Source organism: Poecilia mexicana, unplaced genomic scaffold (assembly GCF_051168715.1).
Source record: "Poecilia mexicana isolate PSO_F unplaced genomic scaffold, ASM5116871v1 scaffold_2, whole genome shotgun sequence".
NCBI lineage: Eukaryota > Metazoa > Chordata > Actinopteri > Cyprinodontiformes > Poeciliidae > Poecilia > Poecilia mexicana.
Window position 1 is genome coordinate 3,238,505 of NW_028263371.1, and position 27,870 is coordinate 3,266,374.

General features: G+C 37.8%; 3 protein-coding genes across 10 annotated transcripts in view; 2 read left to right on the top strand and 1 right to left on the bottom strand.

Moving 5' to 3' along the window:
• The window catches only part of mslnb (mesothelin b), a 62,244-nt gene extending 45,778 nt beyond the window's left edge, over positions 1-16,466 (top strand). For all 7 annotated transcript variants that reach the window (XM_088009009.1, XM_088009017.1, XM_088009014.1 and 4 more), the window contains exons 103-141: positions 144-262; positions 347-517; positions 608-639; positions 1,101-1,198; positions 1,555-1,577; positions 1,676-1,697; positions 1,796-1,823; positions 1,907-1,988; positions 2,096-2,242; positions 2,464-2,675; positions 2,757-2,860; positions 3,913-4,031; positions 4,145-4,300; positions 4,424-4,638; positions 4,851-4,936; positions 5,244-5,371; positions 5,456-5,581; positions 5,663-5,853; positions 5,938-6,026; positions 6,656-6,780; positions 6,872-6,999; positions 7,086-7,203; positions 7,899-8,111; positions 8,199-8,369; positions 9,126-9,269; positions 9,372-9,436; positions 9,529-9,658; positions 10,008-10,093; positions 10,176-10,305; positions 11,519-11,709; positions 11,810-11,900; positions 12,004-12,133; positions 12,221-12,411; positions 13,152-13,307; positions 13,394-13,530; positions 14,098-14,231; positions 14,342-14,436; positions 14,534-14,780; positions 16,005-16,466. In XM_088009009.1, coding sequence (XP_087865135.1) covers positions 144-262; positions 347-517; positions 608-639; positions 1,101-1,198; positions 1,555-1,577; positions 1,676-1,697; positions 1,796-1,823; positions 1,907-1,988; positions 2,096-2,242; positions 2,464-2,675; positions 2,757-2,860; positions 3,913-4,031; positions 4,145-4,300; positions 4,424-4,638; positions 4,851-4,936; positions 5,244-5,371; positions 5,456-5,581; positions 5,663-5,853; positions 5,938-6,026; positions 6,656-6,780; positions 6,872-6,999; positions 7,086-7,203; positions 7,899-8,111; positions 8,199-8,369; positions 9,126-9,269; positions 9,372-9,436; positions 9,529-9,658; positions 10,008-10,093; positions 10,176-10,305; positions 11,519-11,709; positions 11,810-11,900; positions 12,004-12,133; positions 12,221-12,411; positions 13,152-13,307; positions 13,394-13,530; positions 14,098-14,231; positions 14,342-14,436; positions 14,534-14,780; positions 16,005-16,096 — 4,922 coding nt within the window. In that variant the 3' untranslated portion in view covers positions 16,097-16,466. The remainder of the gene's footprint in view (positions 1-143; positions 263-346; positions 518-607; positions 640-1,100; positions 1,199-1,554; positions 1,578-1,675; positions 1,698-1,795; positions 1,824-1,906; positions 1,989-2,095; positions 2,243-2,463; positions 2,676-2,756; positions 2,861-3,912; positions 4,032-4,144; positions 4,301-4,423; positions 4,639-4,850; positions 4,937-5,243; positions 5,372-5,455; positions 5,582-5,662; positions 5,854-5,937; positions 6,027-6,655; positions 6,781-6,871; positions 7,000-7,085; positions 7,204-7,898; positions 8,112-8,198; positions 8,370-9,125; positions 9,270-9,371; positions 9,437-9,528; positions 9,659-10,007; positions 10,094-10,175; positions 10,306-11,518; positions 11,710-11,809; positions 11,901-12,003; positions 12,134-12,220; positions 12,412-13,151; positions 13,308-13,393; positions 13,531-14,097; positions 14,232-14,341; positions 14,437-14,533; positions 14,781-16,004) is intronic.
• Positions 16,467-17,023: 557 nt separating this feature from the next.
• Positions 17,024-17,992, bottom strand: LOC106928866 (lipopolysaccharide-induced tumor necrosis factor-alpha factor homolog; the record flags this gene model as incomplete). The annotated part of the gene is made up of 2 exons (XM_088003712.1): positions 17,024-17,191; positions 17,841-17,992. Coding segments are annotated over 2 exons (261 nt in total), but the record flags the coding sequence as incomplete, so codon positions are not given.
• A 1,481-nt stretch (positions 17,993-19,473) lies between these two features.
• Positions 19,474-27,837, top strand: LOC106928876 (bifunctional apoptosis regulator). 2 transcript variants are annotated; one of them, XM_015005434.2, is made up of 10 exons: positions 19,474-19,598; positions 19,690-19,920; positions 21,530-21,829; positions 22,363-22,461; positions 22,815-22,908; positions 24,208-24,380; positions 24,574-24,718; positions 24,881-25,060; positions 25,577-25,773; positions 26,669-27,837. In XM_015005434.2, exons 3-10 carry the CDS (start codon positions 21,537-21,539, stop codon positions 26,859-26,861), a joined length of 1,374 nt encoding a protein of 457 aa, XP_014860920.1. In that variant the 5' UTR covers positions 19,474-19,598; positions 19,690-19,920; positions 21,530-21,536; the 3' UTR covers positions 26,862-27,837. The 2 variants fall into 2 exon arrangements, with proteins under 2 accessions (XP_014860920.1, XP_014860919.1); XM_015005433.2 differs by having other exon boundaries at positions 19,722-19,920.
• Positions 27,838-27,870: the final 33 nt, after the last annotated feature.

Here is a 27,870-nt window from a genome sequence, read left to right on the forward strand (position 1 = left end):
TCATGACTTTCCATGTCAGACATATAAACACACAAACCTTAGTATGTTATTCCTTATAAAACAGTAAATGCTCAAAGTAATAAACACTTTTCCTCTTTCTTGGTGCAAAACAAACAAATCTCCATTTTCTTGACCTGTTCCAGGTCCAGGATGTTTGTCCTCCTTCAACAACAGCGCACAGTGGCTGACCGACAACTTCGGTCCATTCTCAGAGTTTGTGATCATCAGTGAGCTGATCCGTCTCAACCGACTCTTCAACCCAGTGAGGCTCAGACTGTCAAAAACAAATCAGTGCTTTTTCAAAGTAAGGCGAAATAACCTTTTTTTTCTTTTCTTTTCTTAATAGTTGGATGTCATACAGCTCCTCACGCCAAATCAGAGAGTGGAGCTGCTGGGTCTGACGCCCCCTGAAAACACAGATGCTGTCATCAACACGCTCTTTGATTACATGACTGAAGCACCAAAGGAAAGGAGATTCACGGAGTTCCTGTCATCTCTTGTCGTATTCACTAAGATGGTTAGAAAAGTCTATTATGATTAAGGTTTTTCGAGGATTTTGTGTTTAAATTAGTAACTCATTTTTCATTTTCTTCCTTTTGTCCAACAGGAAAACCTTTCCTGTTCATCCTACAAAACACTGTGAGTCCAGATCAAACCTGCAATATAGAAATATGACCAAGTAGGTTAGGATTAGGGTAAGGAGGACAAAGAGGAATGTTTTTTGAGGTATCATGTGGATGAAACCAAAACTGAAATGTTTGGGTGTAACAATACTTTTATTTGGGTAATCAAAGAAAAGCTTTCATGTCGAATGGTGGTAGCAGCATCAAATTAAATGGCATTATTAGAAGAAGATAATGTGAAAATAACATCTAAGAACATCAAATTGAAAGTTAAAGGCAATTCTACCAAAAAACTAAGGACATGTACTAAAACTTATGAATGTATAGAATGATAATAGCATGTTTGTTTTAAATTCATTTTCTCTCTGATTATTCTGATTATTATTATTGTTTTCTACACATGGATGATTTTGGTGATTCTTGCAGACCACAGAATGAGTTTAGTTTGACCAAATGTAAAATATTTTTGCCGTGCAGATTCGCCAGACTGGACAAGGCCATGATAACTACTTCCCCTGACATAGTGTTAGTCATCACCAACACTAAAGTGGCTTTGTCCAAACAACTACCACTAGGTGAGTTTTACCAAAAAAAAGCTGCATTTTTGAATACAAATACTGTTACTTTAAATCTATTCCCAATATTCTCTTCTTTAATTTTATTTTCTTTATGTAACATTTTCCCAACAAACTGTAACAACAATGATGATTTTAGTTACATGTAAAGGAAGTTGTGCTGAGATAATTTTCTTGTATTTCAATATAACATTAAATACAAAGCGATAATACTTAATATGCAACTTTACTGATTGTTGGTTTTTGAAAAGGTAATCAAGAAATAACTTTGTGATTTAAATTTTTGTCAATTAATTTCTTATTTCTTTAATAATTGAGAGTTTGTAAATAATTCATTTTTTGTACTTTTATTACAGACTGCAGCATATACATAGGGCAGGTAAATATATGTTACTGTGGACATTTATTTTATTTTTTCAAACAAATGTATTTGTTTTTTGAAGATTAATTACCATTTTAATCATTTTTTCTACCTAGTGCAATCCAACAATGACAAATGGTAAGCTTCCTCTCACTGCATAACTACCCTTTATCTACTTTATTTAAAATTATGTATTATTTTTACATTTCTTTAATTTGTTTTGCACGTTTTCACAGAGACAGAGATATGCATGGGAGTCAACAGGTAGGGTTGAGAAAGACTTTTTGATATTTCTCCCTAAACATTTCATGTTAAATAAAGGAAACATGAATCATTTTGTGTTACAGCACAGAGCTTCAGATCCACCTAGACAGATCAACGGTCGGACGGCACTGCAGCTTCTCTGTGGAGGAATTTGCCTGTGCCTCTGTAAGACGTCGCATCATCATCATCATCATCTGTCCTCAAAGTGCAGCTGAGGGAAAATGGTTCCATGTTTGGTTCAACATCTGGTCTGTTGTCATTCTCCTCTCCAGCTGTCAGGTTTAACAGCTGTGGATCTGGCAGCCATGTTGGGTTGTGATAGGGTCTCCAACTCAAGAGGCTCCAAACCTGCCTGGAAGCTGCTGCTCTCCAAAGCCACCCTGGTCCTGGATCAAGCTCTGGATCTGCTGAGCAACACCGTAAGACTGGCTTTTGGTTCCAACCAAATTGACTGTTGCCATCTACAAACATTTCTCACCTGTGATATGACAAAAAAAAAAGAAATATTGGGGCTGAAAATATATGTTAATAAAAAGTACAATAAGTACAATTGATGTATGTAAACACACTTTGTTGTACCACCTCCAATCAAGATCTTTTATTTTGCTAAGAATTTATCGTGGATCATTTCTTGTTGCAGACACTCCGTCCTGACCATCCTTCTGCCTCCATGATCCTGGACTCCATACGAGAACTCCGGCTGGATGTCGTCAACATGGCCGTCCTCAACGATCCCGCCTTCGTCCAGATGTGGTTCGGCCGCCGCCTTCGTCCGTTCCTGCCAGCTGTTTCTGATGACTTCCTCTCATGTGTCGCCACTGAATCACTGGACTGCAGCACCTACCAGTACATGTAAGCATGGATACATTTATTCTTTTATTCCTTTTAGTTATCTTTTACAATTTGTGATAATAAAATCTTTTCCATTTTCAGCGTGAAGACATTGAGTGAAGTTCAGTCACACATGTTGCGTGAAAAGCAGATGTCTGTCCTTACACACTTCATCACAGTTTATCTGACAACAAACAACACTGCAGGTAGGAACCTGCAAACACACTGATCCTTACCATGCATGTTGACGTATTGAAGTGAAAGAGTCATTGTAAAGGAAAACCAGGAAACATATGAATAAAGTGACATTAAAGTGACCATAACATTGAACTGAGAAATTGTGGTCTTAGAGAAATTATTAGAATTATTTCTGAAAGGTAGCTCTATTTAGTATTGTGTTGGGACAGAACGTCTATGAAAAGTATTTGCTTTAATATTTTGAGGGACAAAATTATGAAATTGTTTAAAAATGAATATAAGCAGAGTAAAAACAAATAATTAAATAACCCAACACCAAACAGATCTAAAAAAAAAAAACCCATCAAAACGAAGACTAGTTTTTCAGTCCATGTAAATAATTGCACCATGAAAAATAAAAACGCTGTAGTAGGAGGGTGGGGAGCTAAATACATTTTGAAACAGTCAATGAGTAAAAGATTTTAAATCACTATGTAGTTCAACCTACTAATGAATTATATAAGCAGGCAGATGCAAGACAAGACAATTTTCTTTGCGTAGCACATTTCCAGCAGTGATGTGACCCAAAGTGATTTACATAAAGTGTTGTTATGAATTCAAAGTGACTAAGATAACATCAGTTTGTTGCAGAATGGTACAGTTAATGAAATAACCATGTTTGTTTAAGTATTACCGCTATATTTTTTTTTCTTAAGCTTTTGGAAATTAAAATGAATATGAATAACTGCTATATTATACTATATTGACATAGTTATTATTATAGTTGTAATTTTTGTATAATTTCACCTTCAATTAAGGCAGTAGTTTTTTTTGTTTCAAGTAAAGTCAATAAGACCATGATTTTCATGTTTGTGACATCATTTGTTGTCAATTTTGTGAAACTTGTACTTTTGCCCAAGTCAAGTCCCATCAAATCTACCATTCTGCAAGTTGATACTGAAAACTTTTTGAACATCTTTCTTGTCTTACGTGATGAAGTATGAAAGCATATAGAAGTGGTCGGCGTCTCCTCAGAAGGGTAACGATTAGCTTAGCATGTGTGTTTGTTTGTATGGCTCAGATCCATCCTGCAGCTCCAACACAGTCGGCAGCAGTGACTGGCTGCAGAAGAACCTGGGAGGCTTTTCTGTTTTCATTTCCATCCAGGAACTGCAGAAGCTCTACCCCGACTTTTCACCAGTAAGTTCTGTCGCATGGCTTCTTTTCGTGTTATTTCAAGGATTTTTCATTTCTGTCTTTATAGTCAAAACTCTGGCGTTACTGTAAACATGGATGCCTTTGTTTGTGTGCAGATGGAAGCACTGGCCTCTCTGTCTGTCGGACAGCTGGTGGGCTTATTCACCATACCTGGGTTGGTCACGACTCCTGACGAGGTTGCCATGGTTATGAAATACGTCCCAGACCCAATGTTGGCCGTTTTCTTTGATGAGTTCTCAGTCGCCATTAGGGTACGCAAAACATCTTACCTTAACAGCAAAGTGTTGGCTGGTGTAATTTAATCTGTATTAAAAATGTTTGTTTGTAGATAGTCTATGATTTTCAGTGTTTTTGTTTGTGTTTTTTTCTTGCAGGGAAATGAACACATGATGCCCTCTGCAGTGAGGTCTGCTATGCTGGAGGTTGTGTTCAATCGTGCAAACCTGTCCCATCCCTCAGTGGAGGACTCGGTGGTATCCCAGTGGCTCAATAATCGACTGCCTCCCCTGGTCATAAGCCTGATCCCCTCCCAAGTCAACCCATACTTCCAGATACTGGCGGGAAGGAACTGCAGCATTGGACAGCAGGGGTGAGTGGAAAGGCAACAAGCACTAGCAGTTGTTTTAGTTGATAGCATACATTACATTCAACACCATGGTTGCAACAGGAGAATGTGTAAAAAAAAAAAAAATGTTCAAGGAAGGGCACTTTCACACATTGGTGCTGTGTTTCAGTAAACATTTTTATTTTGATTCAAATCTTCTCCAAAAATTCTTAGAATTTTTATTTTGTCTGTTTCAGTGTAACGCTTCTCAATTCAACAATCCCAACACTCACTCCGGATTCCCAGAAAGAAATCTACAACCACATCATTCTGGCACTGAAAGGTAAAGAAACTCCTTGTTGAAAGTCAGCTGAGCAGCAAAACTCGAGCATACGTATGTAAAGATCTTTGTTAAATCTTTACAGTAAGCTTGCTTCATATCTGCAAAGTCAGAAGTATTTTGTGGTCCAAGACAGACTGCAAGCCGTTTAGCTGAGCGCTACATTGAGGCTGCTGGGAAATAGACTTAAATAGTCAGAGTGAACAACCTACAGCGTATCATTGAAAATCAATTTATATGATGTTATATTAGAGATATGTCTCCAAAGACAAAACCTACACATCACCTGAAAATCCTGTTTTTTTGATAGCCCCTCCAGCTCTCCGTTGCTATGGTGGCAGCAGCTTCTACAGCTTCGTCGAGGACTCGTTCTTGGGATTCCAGTTCCCCAACCTGACCACCTTCCTGTCCCTCATGCCTCGTGACCAGAAGCATCTGGTGTGTTGAGATAAAAGCTTTCGGGTATTGGCAGAACTAAGGACGACCAAATCGATTTTATTTATGTGACTTCTGATCTTCCAGCTGGTGAACTCCATGCCTCCGTCACATCTGGGGAACCTACTGCGTCGGCCAGACGTCGTTGACGACAAAGCGCTGCTCTGTGGTCTCTACAGCAGCTATGTTCAGACACGAGTGTTTTTGGAAACTGTATGTAACACACCTGTTGGAATCTCAAACACAACATCGGGATGATGTGTGCAAACACAACAACCTGTTAATTCACTGCAGGAGTCCCTGCCGGTAGACGTCAGGCGTCCCACCCTGCCCTGCGTTTGGCCCATGGCCCTCAGCAGTACCAGCAGGTCAGAGGTCAATGCTTGGTTTGACCGAAGCCTCCAGAACTACTTGGTCTTCCTCTCAAAGAGTCTGATCAGTCCAGATGTTACACACAACACCTCGTGTCTGGCCTTCCAGAAACTGTATGTTTCCAAGCAGCTTTTTTTTTTTCCTCTCTTTTTGAAGTTTTTTTTCCTGTGTCCTGATTGAACCTTGTGCCGTTTCAGTGTCTCGGTTCTTGGTCAATACAACTACACTGCGGTGGACTTTGTGCGGGAAGATGTGTTCAGCACCATCAGGAATTACCTCCAATCAGGTGAGTTCGAACGCAGCAACAAAGTAACCTTAAATTCATACTTATTTTGCTTTGTTTTTTAATCATTTCACTTTTAAGTTGTCAGTTTGTAATTCTGATACCTACAAAGGGTGCATGTATGGTAGATATGATATGAGGAATACTGTACAAGGTAATAAGTCTTCTGATAGTACAGCCAGGTCAATATTAATCACCTTATCAATATTAAGTTTTTACATCTATAGTTACACTATAGGTATCACCATGGATACTTGTTAAATGCAGATGGAGAAAGTTCCCTCTGAATACAAGCAAGTCCTCAGAAATGCCTGTTAGTCAAACCCAACCTGTAACTCTTGTAACAACCCTACAGGCAAACTCAATTACCCTGCAAAAATATATTCCATAAGTTTCTCCTGTAAGTACCCTTAATGTTTTTCATAAATACCCCTCTCAGTACCCAAAAAGTATAAATGTTTTTATAAACAGGTGGAACCTTGTAAGTACACACCAGTATCTCAAAAGTACCTCATAAGTATCTTGTGGGTACACACTCTTGGCACCTTGTTAGTACCCTGTCGATGAATTACTCTTCATTTGTCATAAATATAAAACCTTTGAACCTAAACAGTTTTAACCTGTCACCGTAGCAACACCAAGATGTTACGACCCCAACCACCCAGAGCTGAACTCTACGGCTTGGTTTGCTGAGTACATCGGCCCTTTCATGCCGTTCCTCACTCTTGAGATTCTTCAGACCTTCGGATCAGATGAGGTACTGAATCTGGAATTGATCTCTTAAATGAGAAATAATAGGAGACACAGATTTTTATTGTCCCTGCTTTTATTGTTCCTGCTCCTTATAGACCCTGAAGGTGTTCACGGTGAACCCCCTGAACATTGCACTCCTCAACCACTCGGTTTTGCCTCAGAACCTCACTGACTACTACACTAAACTGGTCTACCAACAAGACAGTAACTTCCACCCCCTTCTGTGCGTTTATCACCAATTACTAAGATTTTGCAAAGGTGTTTTTTTTTTTTTTTGTCTTTATTGTTATTTTGATATATTCTCTGCAGCCTTCCTATGTTGTGCCGGTGTGTCGCTCCTGCCATGGCATTCACCCAGCTGACTCCAGGAGAAAGTTTGTTTGTGTTGCAGAACCTCACCATTGTCTGCCAAGATCTCGATCCACAGGTAACAGGAACACAGAAGGAAAACAAAAACACAAGAGCCGATGTAAAGAACTTAAAAATATGAATAGTAGCTCCATTTCTGTTACAAAGGTACTCAAAACTTTGTGGATCTTCTGCTTACATTGAAAAAACACAATTTTGCAATTGGGATGTTTCCATTAAATAAGTCTTTTTCGGCAGTAGAAACATCCTGTTGTTGATCACGACTCGTGTGATGCAAAAAAAGTGTCTCCGTCGCTGTTTTGCAAAATACGCAGAAGCCAAAAAACCACTTGGAGCAAAAAAATTTTTTTAGCAAAATTGTTTTTCAAAATTGACATGTTTCTTATTTAGCAAATTTATTTTAGTAATTCCAAAAGGCGCAATTATACGATGAATGGAAAGATAGCTACTGTCCAGCATTTGCTCTTTTCTATTGCAATAGTTTCTGAGAATTTTTGTTTTTCTGAGAAGTAAACGTTGCATAGTGTTTGTCTGTCACCTCAAATGGGGATCCACATTATCCCAATAGCTTAAAAAGTTTCTCTCTAAGGAAACCCAGCAGATTGCATTGCGTCAATTATGAATAATAATATTGTGTACCAAAATAGGAACTAAACCAGAAAAATCTGCTTCACAATACAACTTCCTGTCAAAGAAATGAAAAATAATACTTAAAAAGTTTTTTTTGTTTTTTTTTTACCTTTGCATCTGTAGATTTCTGCTGCTCTGACGAGCAACTTGGGTGATAACATCGACTCCAACGCCATCTCTGCTCTCGGCAATGAGAGCACCAGTATGTCCAAGCGGCAGATCAAGGCCATCCAGCCACAGCAGCTGGTCAATGCTCTGTTCACACTCAGCAACGTGATGGGCTGGAACGGAGGACAGGCAAAGAGCATTATCGAGTCTCTCTTGACCGTGATGCAGGTATAGCTTCTCCCTTCGCCCATTTCATCTTGCTCATGACCAATTTTCATGTTTAACACTCTCCGATTGCTTCCTTTATCCCACCAGATCAATAGCGCTTCGTCACTTTTTACGCTGGGTACTCTCATCATTGGTGTGCCCTCCAGAGTTTTCAGGAAAATCCAGAGCTCTGAGATTTTGGTCGCCTCCAGAAACCCCTCGCTTGTGGGACACATGATGTCCTCTCCAAAGATCGTCCAGCAGATTTTTGTCACCCAGGTATGCCTGCGTGATTTATAGTACAGGTTTTCATTATCGGGGGGGAAAAAAAGTAAAGGGGCAGAATTATGTAAAATCAACTTTTTTTAACTTTGCATCATGTTACATTGTTATTCCGTCATCAATAACATACCTGGAGTGTTGCCTTGATTCTTTCTGAATCTGAATGAATGTTTGAGAAAATCCTTGAATCTCCATGGCAACAATTCAGCTGTGCAAAACGCCTGGGTGTACATAGCTCCGCTTTTGAGGATGAAGCTTCACTTTCCAAGCTTCCAAGTTTCCGCCTCACAGAGCAGCCCTCCCCCACAACTCCCCCACTCAGCTCCTTCAAACTAGCCAGCAGCAATTAGCAAACATCAGGTGGAACTGCATGTCATCTCACCTCATTATAGGAGCTACTTCTCTGCTAAAAGGATTGTTAAAGGGTTAATAGAGGAGCCATGTTGTGATAGCTTCCTGAAAGCAGAGTTTCAGAAAAGAGCAGAAGCTTCTTAAAGAGACAGAGGCCCAATTTCAGTTACAAAGTCAAATTTCTTTTTAAGTAATATTTGAAATAATGCAGCATTTTTATAACAACTGAAATTAACAGAAATACTTGATTGTGCAATGAAATGGCGCTATGTGGCATAATCCTCCCCCCCCTTAAATGAATCTAAAATGGATTTAAACAAAGTTTAAATCCATTTAAACTTTGTAGGTTATTTAGCTAAGTTTGAATAACCTACAACTGGATGCTGACCATTCTTCTGCCAGATTTTATCGGTGAACAGCACCGGAGAGGCAATAATCCAGAACGTTCCGGACGAAATGGCCACTGAGATCCCTCGGGTTTTCCTCCAGAGCTTTACAGCTGGCAGCGTCACAAAACTCAACAAGAAGAAATGGAAACGCCAGCAGGTAGAGATCTTTCTTCGCTAAAAACCTGTAGAGTTTTTTTTTTCTCTCATTTGTATGTTACCAGAAGAACAACTACTTGAGTTTACAACTTTGTTTCGTCAGGCTGAGCTGTTCTTTGGCGTAATCGCAATGGAAAGCTCCACGGCTGTCCTGGGAAGTGCGAACAAGTAGGTTTAGACAAACAGTCTGGTGTGAAAACATGTGGTCTTTTCTCTGCGTGTGTTAAGTGATCCCAACATGTATTTGTGTGTTTGTGTAGCCTGTCTTCCTCTGTGCTGCAAGGATTCACATGCACAAGTGTGAGCACAATTCAGAAGGCGCAGGTCAAGAATCTGGTCAAAGCCTGTCGGCGCAAAGGCACAAACAAAGTCAAACTGGTGGAGTCTCAGGTGAGAGTCTGGGAGTGTAATTGCATTGATGGTGTTAAGAGAAAAATCTACTATAGTTCTGCTATTGTACAAGACTATAGCAGAAAATAATGTACAGTTATTAGAAACAGGTATATCAGACCCACAGCCCCAGGGATTTGCCAGTGGGTCAAATTATTTTTCCATAAATGTACATATTTTTTCTAGAACTATAAGAACACAGCAGAACACAGAACTCTACATATCTTTGCAGACGTTGTACCCAGATGTTTAATGCTGTAATTAACTTAGTTGTTTCTGTTTCTGATTAAGCGGTGAAAGGAATATGCAACACGAGTTGGTAACAGGTAAATGCATTTTGTCTCATCAGTTGACCTGCATGTTCAACCTCATCAGGACAGAATCAGACATCACCAGCTTTGAACTTTTCCCTCCAGATGTGCTGCTGTACTATGAGTAAGTCCTCTTGCAATATCTAATTAGTGTTGGACTCCTGATTAAATGCTGACTTGTTGATGTCCTTCTCCCTGAACACCAGCTACTCTCTGGTGTCCCAGAGCAACTGCAGGCAATACTTTGAACAGCTCAGCGATGCCGACTTCTCGGTGTTCTCCTCAGAACTCAGCTACAAGCGGACCGCTCTGTTTGATAACGCCAGGAGCTGCCTGGTAAGGTCACCCGAAAACTATCGTTGATCACAAGAATCAATGTCTTCATAATTTAATCCTCTGTAATTCTAAAAAAAAAAAAGAAAATAGAGAGATTAAAAAGAAAATCATGTTAAAGGTATTACAAATCACAACTATATTAATTTTAAAAGCCAAAATTGTTTGAAATTGTTGTTGATTCTCAACAGGGGCGTGGCCATAGACAGTTGGGGTTGAAAAATGTGATTTTGTCCCCCACCACCACCAAAAGTCAAGTCATGTTTGCCAAAATCATTTTTGGTTTAAAAGAAAAAGAAAGAAAAAACAAAGACTTTGGCCATTGTTTTAGGATGGTGATAATATCATACATACATAGATTAGCATTATGTCGACACTGCATATCTGCAGATGACAGAAATGCTCCTTTGTTGTTTTACAGCTGGCATAATAGCACATTTTTTGTTCATTGTTTCAAGTTTATTTTTTCAGAAATTTAATATTATATATATCAATTGATATTTAAATCTGAATACATGACATTGTAAGCAAGGTGCTAATTTACATCTCTAGTCTAACTGGCTGGTTGATGTTTAACAAAAAGCAGCCTCAGAGTACTGCACAAAAACATTCATAAAGTAAAAAAGGGTAATTATACAATTGCTTGCCATTTGTAGCCTGTAATGGTTCAATAATTTTGACTTTTAAGTTGAATAGAGTTAGCTTAATAGCGCTAAAAACAGAGTTGCACATACTTAGGCTACGCTAAGCTAAACAGGCTAATTGTGTGGCTAGAAAAATTAGCCTGTGTCCATGCCATGGCCTCACAAACAACATTAGCTTCTAGCTTTGCAAACCTAAACAGTATTTTTACAAATGTGTAAAAATTAACTTAACTTTTATTCTGCATTTTTCAATAATTAACAAAATTGCAGCCTCAAACAGTTTGATGTTAAGGTATGCTATGCTAGCTTGAGTAGCAAAGCCTCTTGATAAAATTTACTGGCAGCCAGTCAGAAAGATGAATATGCCAAAGAACATTTCAATACATTATCTTAATTTATATTTTATAATAATGATTAAGAATAGGTTGGATTTGGTGATTAAAAAATTATTAGATTAAATTTATTTATTTTTCCTCATCTTCCCTCAATTTTCTGAGGCCCACCTTAGCACCACCTGTAGGTTTATTTAATGTTCTAATTTTATTGTGCTCATGTCTGACTTTTCATCTCAGGGCATAACAACCACAAACCTGACTAAAGACCAAGTAACAGTTCTGGGAAACATGTGCTGCTACCTGAGCCCCTCTTACATCCTGGACTCTGATGAATCCATCTTGGAGAAACTGAAGACCTGCCCGGATCTGTCTGCCACTCAGGCGGCCGCAGTGGAGACCCGTCTGATCGGTGGGACCACTAGATATCGGTAAAGATCTGTGTCTTTGGCAGAAATTTGTTGCCTTTTTCGACCTTTAAAAAAAATAACCTTTTTTTTTTGTTTGTTTTTTTTTTTTTTTCATAACTAGACTTGCTCCGACATGGACTGAAACAACGCTGAGGAACCTCGATACATTTCCTCTGTATATGTCTTCAGGTTTCTATGACAACTTTGACCAAGTAAGTCACTGCTTCAAAAAAAAAAAGATATTTTGTATGCAGATGAAAGAACATGAATGATAAAATTTTTTTCTCTTGATTTTCCCGTTTTTCCTGCTTGCAGACCACGAAGCGCTCATTCTTAAAATACTACCTGAAAGTCCTCAAAACTGATGGAGTCAGCAGAGCGAAGATAGGGGCAATGAAAGAAAATATAAGACAATCAATTAGAAGCAGACTTAAGCGACAGGCAGGTCAGTTGATAATCCTTTCATCAGTTTTTTTTTTATGCTTGTTCATCCAGTAATGATTGATTTTCATATTTCTTCCTCTTGTTTCAGTCACTGAATGCACAGTAGGAAACATCACCCAGGTCACCATCAGTGGTATCACCTTCCCCATTGACTACAGCGACATCAATCAGTTCAACAGCTGTCTCAGTGCTGCGGTTGTCAGGGACAACCTGGAGATCATCACCCAGAAGGTGGATCAACAGGATTACCTCAAGATTGTTCTCACCAAGCTGCAGGAGGTGAGCACATGGAGCGTGATGATGCATCCACTGGACCAGTTCACTGATGTACTAGGCTAACGTTAGCATGCTTGCTCTTCATTTTGATACGACTTGTTGATAATTTGAATTGCAGCATATTTCAGCGCAGTTCAGGTTAAACTGTGGCAAAAAAAAAAGTTCTATTGCTTTTCTGTATTGCATTATTTTCCACCCTACGTGGATCCCAAACAAGTATTAAGAAAATAAAAATCCACTGGGTCAATTTGAAACCTATTGACAATCCCATCTGAGGTGAATTTTCCTGTCCATTTCCTACTCACATGGGTCACACTGTAGAAGTTTGGCAGCGATCTTTAATTTGACCAGATTCTCTTTTAGTCTTTTTTGGTGGGGGAAGAGGAATTCGGTTAGTGGTTGTTTAGATTACATTTTGTTTACTTTCTGATTTGTGTCTAATTTAATAACTCATCTGTTGCTCATCTATGTCTCTATACAGTGCTGAGTGTGTTATTAATATTTCCTTAACCATTTGTGCTGTTCAGAAATAAATGTTTACCATTTTTATTTTGTTCACTATGATGGAAACGGACGTACCGTGGAAACAAAACTTGAGGATTTTCATTTTAACTTTTAATAAGAGCACAATAAAAGCCATTAAGTTATATTGCTTATTCAGAGACAAAGATAAACTTATCCTCAGTCTGTGTCTTAATTTGGATGTTTCTCCTTTAATTCTTTGTAAAACTTTCTGTATCTAGGCGTACAGCACCACCGTCCCTGAAGACCAGGTCCAGATCTTGGGCCCGGCGTCGCGCATTGCCTCGATAGATCAGATCAATACATGGAACATCACTGAGGTGGACACGCTCGCATCTCTGATGGACACAACATACGGAGCGTGGGATCCAAGCTTGGTGGGCAAACGGTTAAATAATATGTGCTCGTATTTGCCGTCGGTACGCCTGTTTGTTCACATCAGTGCTCATTTCTGCTGCTTCAGGCTAAAGCTATCATCTCTAAGTATCTGAGCGTGGAAGGCAACAAACTTGAGAGCGCCGAGCTTAATGCTATCGGAGGACCAAACCTGTGCTCTGTGGACGCTGCAGTTCTTAGCAACATCTCTCAACTTAGCTTGAGGTAAGTACTCTTTGTTTTGGGTTTGTTCTACTCTTAATCTCACTGGATTATCAGGGTTAGGTTGAGGTAAAACTGAAGATTGACTTTTCTCAGGTCACAGAACCATAACCACATCTTATAAAATAAACTTCATCACAAAACTCTACTTAGTGATATGAGTATAATTAAAATGTAGCATAAATGTATTTTGTATTGATTTTAATAATCAGATGGTGTAATATTGCAGCTGGTTAACATGGAAACTATTTTTATTTTATTTTGAATTTTTTTAAGCATCCGTTTTGTTTTGTTTTGGATTTTTTTTGCCATTGTTGATAGAAAGAAAAAAACCTCAAATGTTGTGATTAATCTTAGAAATTGTCCAGAAAAAACTTTTAAAAGTCAGAACATTTACAAAAGTAAAAAATTTACTTTAGTTCTAGTGAACAAAAAGCATTTTAAAAACATTTACCAAAATATAGTCACTGATTAATTTCATTTTTGGACTTGTTTAAGTCTGATTTATTGAAAATCTAATATTTCACTGATACATTTCAAACATATGTTTTGCACTTTTTGCTGTCTCAGAGATGCCGACGCTTTGGATGTGTCCAATTGCACCAGAGACAAACTCAAAGTGCTCTTCAACATCGCCCTTCAAGCGTTTCAACCTGCCTCCAGATCAAACGTTCCATTGTACCAGCTCATACAGCCATACCTGGGTGAACAGACACACACGCACACACACACAAACCTGCAGCATTAAATAGAAAACGTCTCTTAAAGATTGAGTTAAACGTAAGCACCTTTTTTTTTTTTTTTTGTCCTGTAGGAGGCGCACCTTATAATTTTGTTCAAAGTTTGGTAGCCTCCAACGTCAATATGGACCTGCAGACATTTATTAACCTGGACGAGAGTGTGATACAGGTCAGTGTCATCCCGGGTTTTTTTATTTCTTCTGGTAATGGTGTAAGTTCCTTTTCATGTCCCAAGTATGAAATTTGACCTGCTTTTCTCTCCATAGAGCCTGCTTGTTAGCGAAGTTAAAGGTCTTCTTGGCAACAACCTTCCTGATTTAAAGAGCTTTGAAAATACGCCAGTAGTAAGAAGCTGGATCTCAACCAGGCTACAATCAGAACTTGAAACACTGGATATTGGGCTTACAGGAGGCAGAGCAAGCAGCTCCGCCTCTCCCAACTTGACTTCTAACGTAACCACCCCTGCTGCAAACCCAACTACAACACCCATAACAACTGTCAAAACTACCAAAGGTGAGTCTTATTCAAGGACGTTCTCAGTGGAAACAATATTCAGAACAAATGATTTCATCAACAGAAAACTGTGTCGTTGGCATTGATGGAAGGATGTTGCAACAAACTTGACAGTAGCTGCGTTTCCATTACAGACGAGCACAAAGCTTTGCCAATATTCCACTAATGTAAAAAACAAACAAACAGTGGAATATTGCAATTGCGGTGTTTCCAGTAAGTGAGAAACACAATTAAAATCACAAGTGTACACTCCAGTGGGATGGAAACCAACAGTAGCTATAACTACTCCTTAGCTGTACTGGATTCTCCGGAGATTGTCACACACTATCCACAGCTTCATTAAACATATAATTGCACAAATTCAAATTATGAAAATAAATTTACTGAATGGACCCATAGCAATAAAAAAAGACACTTTTTTGATCAAGCTCTTTGTGCTAGGATGAGGTGGTTTTTCGTCTGTATGAATTTTTTTTCCACATCATACGAGTCGTGATCAACAACCGGATGTTACTACTGGTGGAAAAGACGAAGAAGATGGCAGGAAGTGGTGGAAGGATGATGGTGTGGCGTGTTTTTTTTTGTTTTTTTTTTAAGGAATCAACATATTCACAAGTGATTTTAACTGCGTTTCTTGTCAAACAGAAACACTGCAATTGCAAAATTGTTTATTCGGCATTAGCAGAATATCAACAAAGTTGTGTGCACATTGGTCGAGATAAAAAATAGTGGCTAATCTTTAACATTTTTATTCATATTAAATAGTGAAACACACAATATTGCATGTCATTAAACACAAACTTTGCCACAAAGTTTGAATAAAAAAAAACTATTTTTGGCAACCGATATTTGAAATAAAAAGCAAAAGCAGACTTTAGTTGCAAATCTCTAATATGCTATAAGCATTCCATTACTTTTTTTTCTTTTAATTATGCTTTGAATCTTTTTGAGTGATAAAAGATTTGACAAGCTGCCCCGATGTTTATTGAAAAGCATAAAGCGGTTCCCAAATCTTCAGGTTGACCTTTTGAGCTCCAAAACTGGCTCAGCATTTCACCAAACGACATAGCAGACGATTTTGTTTGTTTTAGCAAACGGTTCCCAGGAGACGCATTTTATATGGGATATTTTCTGGTTAAAATGAGGTTATTAGAATTTTTTATGTGTAACCATTAGAGGGAAATTTTAACTGTTGTGAGAGTCTAAAACCTGTTTCTGTTTTAGGTTCCGGGGCCCAGATCCATGGAGACGTTGCCGGCCTCACCTTCTTTGTTTTCCTCACGCTCCTCGTCTCGTCCAATCAGATTGGGATCTGAAGAAACGCACGGCTGATTATCAAACACGCACTGTAGGCTAAAATCAATGCTTGGATTAATGGGTGAAATCATTTTTAGATTTATGTGTAATCGAAAACAAATACAGTGACGATTACGTTGTTTATAATGAACAAATATATTTCCTGAACAAAAATGGGTGCAAATATTGTGCTTGTGATTACTTAATTCTTTGCTATAAAACCTTTTATGTCTTTTCTATAATACCAGATGTACTTCTTATACTACAATTTGCTGTAGGTATTTGTGAAGGGGGAGATATTCTGTATTTTTATCCTCCATATTTTACTTCTGATACCTCATATGAAGGATGTTTCTGTTAACACTTATTGAAATAAAATGCTTTTCTTGAGTTAACTCTCCACTTTATTCATCATGATGCGTCGTCTTTGCATTTGATATAGCTAGCATTTTTATAACTGAAGTTAACATTTACTTGATCGTGCTATAAAAGGACACTATATTCCTGGAAAATATGTAACACTGCCACTTTAAAAAAATCTAATCAAATGAGTTAGAAAGAAGAAAGAAGACGACCATCTGTTTGTGGCAAATGGAGATCCAAAGAAATATCAAAACTGGAATAAAAGAATGTTGAGCATAAATATGGCTGAGCAACAGCCATCTACCTCCATTTCTAATGATTTACTTAAAAAACATCAAGGTGACTAAACCAGATCCCACTGTCCTCAACGACACACAACTCAAAGGTTCATTCTGTGATTGATAATAAATGAATGAATGCAGAAAACCATTCATTGGCCTGGTTTACTTGCGGTCAAAAGAGTGAACATTTGTAGCTATCACATTGTTTAACTGTTGCTCAGATAAGAATATAAAAAGGACAAGCATTTAACACCATCTAAAATTCTCTGTTGATTAGAAAGAAAAAAAAGTTGTTACAGATTAGTTTCATTTAGGATTAGATGACGCATCAATGAGCCGCCAGTGTAGAGCTGCGGCGGCGGCTATAAGCGTCTGTAAACTCCCAGGACGGTCTTGCAGATGGGACAGGTGTGCTTGGCATCTTTCAGTCTGTCCACACAGAACGGGATGAGGCAGCATCCAAACACAAACCTGGAGGAGAAAGTGGACGCATTCAGAACCTCCTACTCAGAAAATTCACAATCACACAGTTATTTAAACCCGCTGATTTTATATCCAGGCCCAGAAACTTAATCATTTGATTTGTAACGATCTGTAAACCTGTGAATCCTCTGGAGCTGCAGACATGACATTCAAATTAGCATTGATTATTAAATTCTAAAACAAATATGAAATATCCTACAAAATAACAACTAGGTATCAACATATGAATCTCTGAAGGGAAATGTACTCCTGTGGATTTTTCAAAAAAAAAAAAAAATCTTAATAGCTCCCCATGGACTGAGGATGTATGTATGGAAACACTTATTATTATTATTATTATTATTATTATTTTAGATCATTTTATTTAGAATTTTGTACAGAATAATACATATACAGAACAAACAAAAAACAACTCAACAATACTTAAGACAGAGACTGTTTATAAACCCAATCCCACAGGGTGAAAAACGGACCTATCTCTTAATTCCACGAAACTACAACTAAATAATTAATAATAATATTAAAGTTCCTTAAACAATCATTATGCCCAAGTTGTGTCTCTGTCAGCAATTTTATACTTTAAGCCCCACCTCCAAAAAAATATGCACAACCTAAACAACAGTAGAGTTCCCCTTACCCACAGAGGAAAAGTCCTCCACAGAAAAGGTAGGTGAGTAATCCAGAGGAATATTTCACCTCAGAGACGACAGTCCGATGGCACTTCGTGCACATAATCTGAGCTGGATTCTCTCCTAAAGGGCCGACAGTCGCTGCATACAAAAAGCCATTTTAAGAACATGTTGGTGTAAATAAGAAAACAATGAAACATCTTTTAGAATCTCTCAGAAGATGAACTTACTCACCAACAGCTACTTCTGGGTTTGACATGTTCCTGTATAGTGTGAACACTATAAGCTACACCAAACGGTAAATATTGAAAAGTAATACAAAAACAAGATTTAACAAATGTCATAAAACTGTGAATAAAGAGAGAAACCATATCTCTGTATAAAGCATACTTTAAAATGAAATCAGTCTCATAAACAGTGGCATTTGTTGAATCGCTGTCAGTGGTCATGTGTTCATATCCAAAGTTGTTTTTGCAAATAAACGGAGCCCTGAAATCTAAGTGATGGGGACACATTACAATATTATAAAATATTAATCTGATCTACTACTTACAGTCTGTGTCGGATGACTTTTGGCTTGAGAGTGGCCAGTTTTCCCATGGAGATGACATTCTGCAGTGCTGCGCCTCCTCTCTATTAGAATCACAAGACGCTCAGGAGGAGCATGTTAAAAATTAAACTTTTTTTTTTTTTTACATGTTTTCGTCACTAATCTCCATCCAAATGTTGAGTGTTGTTTTGTATGTCAGCATGGATTTTTAAAAATTATTATTATCTATTGGCTGTAAAACGTGAAACTTTTGCACATGACGGCCAGCTGATGTTTTGTGAGATGCACAAAACCCACTTCATTAACCCACTTGATCTTTTATTATTATTATTATTATTATTATTATTATTAATAATAATAATAATAATAATAATAATAATAATAATAATAATAATAATAATAATAATAATAATAATAATAATGTTTTAGGGTTATTTATTATAATTTAATTTAATGTATAGAGGAAATCAAGTTGGTGGTTAACATCGGTCCAGCAGCTTCTGCCCCTATACATTAAATAAAATATAAATAAATAAATAACCCTAAACAAATTACAAAGCAATAGCTCCCAATGAGCAGTTGGCAGCAGTTGATAACAGTTAGTTACAGTAAACATTTGTCAAATTAAACATAGCTAAAATGGACATTAATAATAATAACAGTTAAAAACCTATACAAAGTAAAAATGACTCATGAAACACTGTACAGGATCAAATATAAAATATATGTTATAATATTTTAACATTTTCTGAGATAAAAAATTATGTTAACTTATGTTTGTTCCTATAATATCGTACAATGAAAATAAACTATTCATATCGATATTTAATTGATAAAGATCGGTATCGGCCCAAATTTTCAGATCGTTCCATTGATATTTTAAGGTACAGTAATGCTATTTCATTACAATGTTGTGTAATGAAAGTCTACCAGCTGATTCTGGTTATCAAAAAGGAGAAAAACACAGCAGTACATTTCCGGTCCAACTTTCCTAAAAGCAATAGGAAGTAACCGTTTTTTTTACTTAGCTCTCTAACAATAACAATTACACACCTCTAGACCTGGCATAGAGCAGGAAACAGTGACTTCATACACTGTCAAGCCGCAAGCACTCCCCTGCATTATGCGGGCCTACGTATAAGGTAATAGGTTACTTTCATTATCATCACCGAGGGAAGTAGTCACAGGTTACTCCAGGCCAGGAGCTTCACTTACGGTAACACCTGCACTTTGATCTGATCTCAGGCAACTTTTTTAAAAGCTCCAGAGATCAGATCAGTTGTGACGCAAGCTTTTATCTTTGGAAGGATACGCACGGAACTCAACTTTTCTTCTTCAGGTGCTCCACATTTGACGCTAAGAACGCAGGGGGAAGCTTTCCACGGCAACAGGAGTTATGGCGACGGCTGTTCTCACAGAAATATCTCTGTTCTGGCTGGACGCTGAGTTTCATTGACTACAGGAGCTCACAGGACAGTTAGCCGGGCAGTCATGTCACCCTTCAGCTGATCACCGACCCCAAGCTGAGAAAGAAGAGGGTTAGTCTTCTTAACTCCTGTAGTAAGGGGTTAGGTTACCACGTTAGCTTCGCCGTTAGCTTCTTTAAAGTTAATACAAACAGGCTAACTAACGTATCCAAACGACAGCTAATATTGACATATTTTTTCGTGTATAATCATTTGTTGTGAGTTGTTTTGCGGGACATGACAAAATGTTATGACTAATTTACCTCGTACCCAATCAGTTGTTTGCTAGCTACAACTAGCAGTACTATTAGCTAAGGAATTTAGCTAACGTGCAGTTGTGGATGTGACAGTTAACGTCACAAAATGTAAATATTTTTGTTTAAACTGTTTTCTTTTTGAATATAGAACTCCGAACAGATATAGTGTTAATTCTGCCTCACAGGTGTGCTTAAGTGTGCATAACCTCACTGTAAAGGCTTTCCATTTAAATTGGAATTGAACCAATTAGCTCGAATTTCTGTACATATAAATTGCTGTGACAAAGTCACAAGTCTGTTTTTTTTTTCTGTTATGTTTTACAAAGGTCGAACTTTATTGTCTTTTCCAAACTGGTTAGTCTATCTTAAAGACTTAAATAGTTTTCTTTGGACTTGAGCTGCATTTAAACTTATTTCAATTCAGTTGTAGTTTAAATAAGGTCTTTTGGTATTTTCCTTTTAGTTTAAGTTTGATTAAAAATATCAATGGATACCACACAGTTAGACTGAGAGACAGACTATATATATAAAATTTGTATTGCAAAGTACCATTTGCTGTGCATTAACTGTTGGTTAATATATTCCAAGTATTATGATCTTGCATATTAAATGCTAATGTAACATTTAGCTGCTTGGACATAGTCTAACGGCTACGGATTCTTACACTGGACTCAAATGAAATTGTCCAAAATGCTGAAGGTCACAGAGTATATAAAAAAAATGCAGCAAATCTTTTAAGTGGATTGAATAGGTTTTGGGACCCCATACCATTTTTACTTGGGTGAACAAAAATAATAAATGTAGAAATATTTGGGTTGCATTACATGTTTTCTAGGAACATAGTGCCAATCAAGTAACTATTTAAAACTACTTCAGACATAAACTGAAATTGCTCTACGTGTAAAAAATAAGTAAAAATGAATTTGACTTTGCAGACAATTTCTGTCTTCAAGAGATAGAAATTCTCTCTGTCTCTTTAAGAACATCCTACCCATTCCGACACTTCGCCTTCAGGATGTCATCACAAAAATGCTTCTCCATAATGCTGTTCACAACCGTTCTTGGAGCTATGCTGTTGTTTGTGTGCACCGATAATTATCGACATCGACTGATGCGAAACGTTTATATCGTGATATGTTTTCAGCCATGTCATCCAGCCCTACACTCCAGGAGTACGTTTGGTAAATAAATGGAATTATAACATGATATGAAACCTTTAAAAAGTCAATTTTGTGTAATATCTCCTCTTTCAACAGCATAGGACTCTAAGTAGTCTGCGTGTGTAGTTGTATTTTAAAAGACAAAAAAAAAAAGAAGCAACTTTTGAAAAAAAAACTTTGTAACAAAGATAACAGTTCCAGTGATAAGATTTCCATTCTACAGCAAATTCTTTCCTTCACAATCACGTGCTTGCTCTTCTGCAGTTTGGATATGTTGCCCCACATGGAGTGGGACCCAGCAGATGAAGGCCTGGAACTGCTGGCGGATGAGCCTCCTCTCGCATTGGAATCTCTTCAGTCAAAGCCCAGAACGAGCAACATCTCAGAGAATGAGTTCTCATGTCACTGTTGCTACGACATCTTGGTCAACCCAACCACCTTGACCTGCGGCCACAACTTCTGCCGCCACTGCCTGGCCCTGTGGTGGGAGTCTTCACGCAAGAACGAATGCCCAGAGTGCCGGCAGATGTGGGAAGGCTTTCCTAAGATCAACATACTGCTAAGGTATGCTTTTAGTAGCTCAAGGCTTGCTCTGTTTGATGTAGGGGCACTTTAAGCTTTGTTTTTGTGATGTTTTTGTCTCTATACTTTCACATCACGTAGTAACCCAGTGATACTAGTGGTGGAAAAGACAAAGAAGAAGACAGAGTGTGGTTGAAGGGTGATGGCGCAGCTTGTGTTTTAATGACTTAAAATCACTTATTTACATGTGTTTGTAACTGTGTTTCTTACTTAATGGAAACACTGCAATTGCAAATTTTTTATTTATTTTTTGCTCTTGACAGTTTTTTTTTTGTTTTTTTTTTCGTTTTTTTTTTTGCATACATTCGTAATGGAAACACAGCGGGTGTTACTGCCATTAAAAATGTATTTATTTGAATAATTTTTCCTCATCATTACCAGGGAGGCCAAGAACTGTTGAGGGTGCTTATACATGTATTTTATATTATAAAAAAAAAATACTGCAGTTTAAAAAAAAAAAAAAAAAAAGCATCTTCCTGGTTGTGCTCAGTTTCACTATCTCTTTCTCTTCTTAGGGATGCAATTGAGAAGATTTTCCGAGAGGTTGTACAAAGGAGGAGAGCAGAGATCCAGGAAAACCCCCAAGTCTCCCGGAGCTTGTTGGCTTTTCAGAGGTCATTTTAGTTTTTTTTTTCCCCATGCAGAACTTTTTTTTTTTTTTTTCTTGTATCCAAAGGGATTTGTCGGGAAGTTAATTTACTCTCAAGAAGCTATAACATAATCTTTACTGTTTTTACTCTTGAACTGTTGCTTTTTGTTGCATTACGTACAACTTGTGTTTTGGTGGATTTTAGTATTTTGTGCTGGTTGCGCCTAAAAAATAGGATTTTCTGTTTGTTGGGAATTTATTTTAGACGTTAAGTCCTCACAATATTTAGGGGCTCAGCTTGACAATTATTATTGCTTTGTGTTTTAAATAATAGTAATAAAAAAAACTTTTATCTATGCTTTTGCTTATCTTTATTAGGTATGGTGACAAGTTGGGTAGACCCAGGACGAGGCGGCACAAAGGAGCAGGTTTCTTCTTCTCTGGAGTCTTAACTGCACTGACATGTGTGGCTGTAAGTACAACATGGAAGTAAAAAAACCCTGTTTGCAAATTTAAGGTGGCAACAAGCAAACCGATTCTCACATTTTGAAATGCATAAATATGATCTTATTTCCCACTGACTTACAACATTAAATTCTTAAATGCATGTTATGCCGTTTGTTAACTGCATTAGACATGTGTAAGCTATGCTGCTCCATCTAATAGTTGAATGTTATCACAGCAGTCGCTGTAAGGGTCAGCTGTTAATTTTTTTTTTGTTTGTTTTTATTTTGCTGGCAGATGAACATGTTTGTTTTGTCCACGTGGCACCTGGGAGCAATGTCACTGTGTACCTAGCCACGTGGCAGTAAAACTGTTTGTATATTTGAGTATTCGCTAGTATTATGTAAATAAAGGTCCTTGTAAATAGATGACATCACAAGGACAGACTTCAGTCAGGTTATGTAGAGACAGATCAGTGTTGATGTGTGTGCAGATTTTTAGGTAGTTGGGGTTTCCTTTTTTTCCTCTTTTTTTTGTCTTTTTTCCATTTTCAGCTCTCTTTTCTGTCTTTTGTTTTTTAATTGAAAGGGAACTTTCCCTGCAAATGGTGGTGCATCTCTATCAATAATAGCATTGACCAAGTCTTATGTTGGTTTTAATCAAGGAACTAAATGCTCTGAACTGTAATGACATTCCAGATACAGATGCACTGAATATATTTGTATGTCTTGACTTTTCTAAACACTTTGCCTTGCCATTGTAAACTTTATGCTTCTCTGATTGGTCCCTAAAGGTCCCTTTCTAATATGAAATTGCATAAAAAAACCATCCAAAATATTTTTTCTATTCCTGTCTATGAACCTGCTATTTTTGTTTTGTTTGTTTGTTTCTGGAGGCATATTGATGAAATCAGAAAACACAACGTGTGCTTGAAATCATCTTTAGTTAATGCAGGAAAATCCATTTTGGATTTGTGTAGATTTTAAAAATGGGTCTTTACAGTCTAATATATCTACACTAAACATGGAAGATGCAAGAGATTATTTGTATTGCACATTTTTAGCAACAAGGTAATTCAAACTACTTTACATGATACTAAAGAAAATAAAATGACAATCTAAACATGCTATGTTTAATAACTATGCGGCATTATTTCCTTATGTTTTAAATTTGCCCTTAGTGTACAGTCTGGCTGTATTGTTTTCTGCTTTCACTTTGTTTCTTACATATTCTTTTTATTCCCCGTGTTGAACAATAAATATTTCTGTTGTGATTCTAAAATTAGCGACTGTATTTGAGTGTTTTTGTAATTCCCTATTGTGTTCAGGTGATGGTGCTGGTGTACCACTGGGGCAGCGGAGTATTGGAGCAGCACGACTTGTTGATTAGTAAGCCGGTGTCTAATTGGACACCAGAAGAGGTCGTTTCATGGCTGGAGCAGCTGGGTCCGTGGACCGAGAACTACAGAAGAGATTTCCAGGTGGAGAATGTCAATGGAAGGTAGAAACATTGAACTGTTTTGTTTTCTTTATTTATTTCGGTGTCTTAACAGTTTAATGCAGACACATTTAAACCCAGACGGCCCAGTTTGCTCCCAGCAGCTAATACTCGATATAAATACGCATTAGAAGATTTCAGCTTGTTGTCTTCTGTCGGTTTTTTCACCGTTGTGATGCTAATTCCTGTGTTTCAGGTTACTTTTGATGCTGGGAGATGAAGATCTGGTAAAACCGCCGTTCAACATAGAGAACCAGACACACAGACGTGCTGTTTTAGCAGAACTGGAGCGAGTTAAAGCGCTGGGGGTCAAACCTCCGCAAAACCTCTGGGAGTACAAAGTAAGCTTCATGTTTGAACAACATACAGCTACATGCAAAAGAAAAAGAAAATAAAGATTTGATGACATTGCAGATTGCTTCTTGCAGTAGTAGAGGTGATGTTGTTTTCAGTTATTAACATGAACAACTTGTCCTCTTGCTGCTTTTCTTGGTCTCTTCCAGGCGGCCAATGCAGGGAAATCTCTGTTCTTGTTGTACGCACTGAAGCGCTCCCCTCGTCTCACCATTTTTTATTTGTATTTATTCGATTATTCTGAGACCTTTCTGCCCTTCCTACACACCTGCTGTCCGGCTGTCACACACATCAACAACACTGTGGAGAGCCGATTCCTCCACACACAGGTAACACACTTCATCCAGTCAGAAGTAATGAGTTTAAAAGCAGTTTGTAAACGGATGCTTGTCGCCTGTTTACCCCTACTGTTTAATGATGGCAGTGTGAATATTGATATACTATGTTGTATATAAATCAACCTAAAATAATGCATTATTGTATTTGAGATTGAACTGAAAACTGTAAACAAACGTGATTATAATTTGAAATTAGGAATTTTGGACCCAGCGTTTAAGGCGTATGGAGAAAACTGATGTATTGTTAAAATAAAAAGATTATTTTACTGAGTAGTTTTGGATTAAATGAACTGTTTGTCTGTTTTAAGTTGTCTGAATGTCACACAATGTCAGCAAGAAGTTGACAAACATTGGTTCGCTGGTCACACATTCCTCATCAGCAAGATAAACGTTATTGAAAAAAATAAATATTTAAAAGTATTCACTTCTACTGACTTAGTTCCATGGGTTTTATTGATGTCAAACTGCCTGTGTAGTCAGCTTCTGCCATGTCCCTGTGTGTGTTAGGTTGAGCCCAGCTGGCAGCAGTGGGGGGAGTTTCTCGTGAAGTACTTCATGCTTCCATACCAGCTGATCGCAGAGTTCGCCTGGGACTGGTTGGCGGTCCACTACTGGACGTCCCGCTTCATCATCGTCAACGCCATGCTGCTCACTATGCTGGAGGCTTTCTCTCTGTGGAGGCTCTGGGCCGCAGCCCGATTCAGGTACTGTTCTGTCTGCTCCTTGATGCTTTGTTCTCACCATGGAATGGAAAAGTTTCGGTTTTATGACACCACTTGTCCTCTTTATTTATCGGTGCCAATTTCCTTAATTTTGGGAGATTGGTGATCGGCCGATTTTACATATGAATCCAATCTTATCCACAGATCTTATCTAGCTTGGCAAAAGTCTAAGAATCAACCTGTGTAATCTTTTGCTCTCCGGTGAGAGGTTTGACTGACAGACTGGCCCACCAAGTTATGTCTGCATGTTTATAATTAACTCAACTTTCTTGCTATATTGAGCAACATTTCAGACAAAAAAAAATTGGTATCGGCCAAAATCGGAATTGGCAGGTTAAGCTTTTTAAAAGGTCGGTAATCGATGATTGGCCAGAAAACTGCAATTGGTGTGCCCACACTTTTTATTGTTTCTTTATGGCACAATCTCTCATTTCCCATATGCTTCTTGGATCACGTTTGGATTTGCATGGCACGGAGCTTAAATCAGGGTTGATCAGGAATGGCTTCGCTCCGCCAGTGAAATGTGCTGCACAGCGCAGCAGAGCAGAGACGCGTGTAGTGTAAATCCTAGGTGAAAGTCAAGATGCACAAGAGAATCTGTATGAATTCTCTTATCTTGGCACAAAAGGGGAAAGTTCTAGTTGGGTCTGCCTACTGTGTTATAATAGCAGTTCCCCACAGCTGTGTGGCTCTTCATTCATTTAGCTTTCACACACACCTGGACTGGTGCTTTCGTTGGTCACTTTATTTTTCAGATTCAGGTTCCAAAGAGAACATGCTCAAAACAAAGGGGACCTAACCACCTGCCTAGGAAAAGAAAGTTACTTAAAAAAATGATGCTAGCATTCTAGCTAATTTGTACTTTTTTTTTTTGCAGGACTCTGCCACAGAAGACGTGGAACCACCTGTGGAAGATGCTCTCTCAGGGATTCGCCTTTGCCCTCCTGTGGCCTTTTATCCCACAGTTTGTGTGCAACTGCTTTTTTTACTGGGCCCTCTACTTCAGCCCCATCATTAACATAGACCTGGTGGTGCAGCAGCTGATGCACCCTGAGACACGGGCCCGATAACAGACTGCATATGTCAGTCCCTACGCTATGCTGTAGAGTTGACAGCAACCTAAATAAAGCCCCGTCTGAAGTCCAAGTTGCAGGACCGAAGGGTTCTTTTTGGGTTTTTTTTTTTTTAAATCCATAATTTCAGATGAGTGTTTCTTATCTGAAGTTTGAAAGGTTTTCTGTCTTCCTGTCTTTAGTCTTTGCAGTTTGGAACAAGAGAGACTCCAAGCCGTTTTTGGAGAAACGACTGATCACTGCTACGATATCTGGACGTCTTCTGTGTATTAAAAACCACAATGCCTATCGGATCCCAGTGACAATACCACGAAGGAAAGTCAGGACTGAACACTGATGGTATTAAAGAGTTGAGCATAACTAGCTGTATGGTCACTATTGAGGACTCAAAACAAGATTTTTTTTTTTTTTTCCATTATGATTCTTTGACTTTTGTTGGCAAGCTTCTAATCATTGAGGAAATGCACATCTACTTCATCAAGATCAAAATATTTTATTTGAAGTTTGAGTTACTCTGGTCCACTTGCTACAAATCTTTCCCAAAACTCCATATTATGAGATTTGGTGAAATTACGTGGTGTTAACTATTGCAGTTTATAGTTTAGCATTCACTCTGTTGAGAGTTTTCAACAATCCATTGAAGGCTTCTTTAGCAGATTGCTTTGCTGCAAGATGTGCAACACTGAATTTAAAGATAAAATCTTGAAATTTGAGATGCTGATAGAAATTGATATTTTAAAATGTTTAATATGCTTTTTTTTAGTTGCCTATGCTGCTGATAAATACAGTTGCACATCTTTTATTGTTCAGAGAAAAACTGTTGCAGTGTCTTTCCATTTTTTTTTATTGTTGGACCAAGCCAATTGACGAATTATTAGTTTGTTTTTTTTACTATGTTTATTTGCACTTAAAATTTGACACTGTGACTGAGCTCTTTTATGTTCTTGAATGAATAAAATAGTTTTTTAAGGCATTCAATTGTTTTCAGTTTTTTTCTGATCTTATG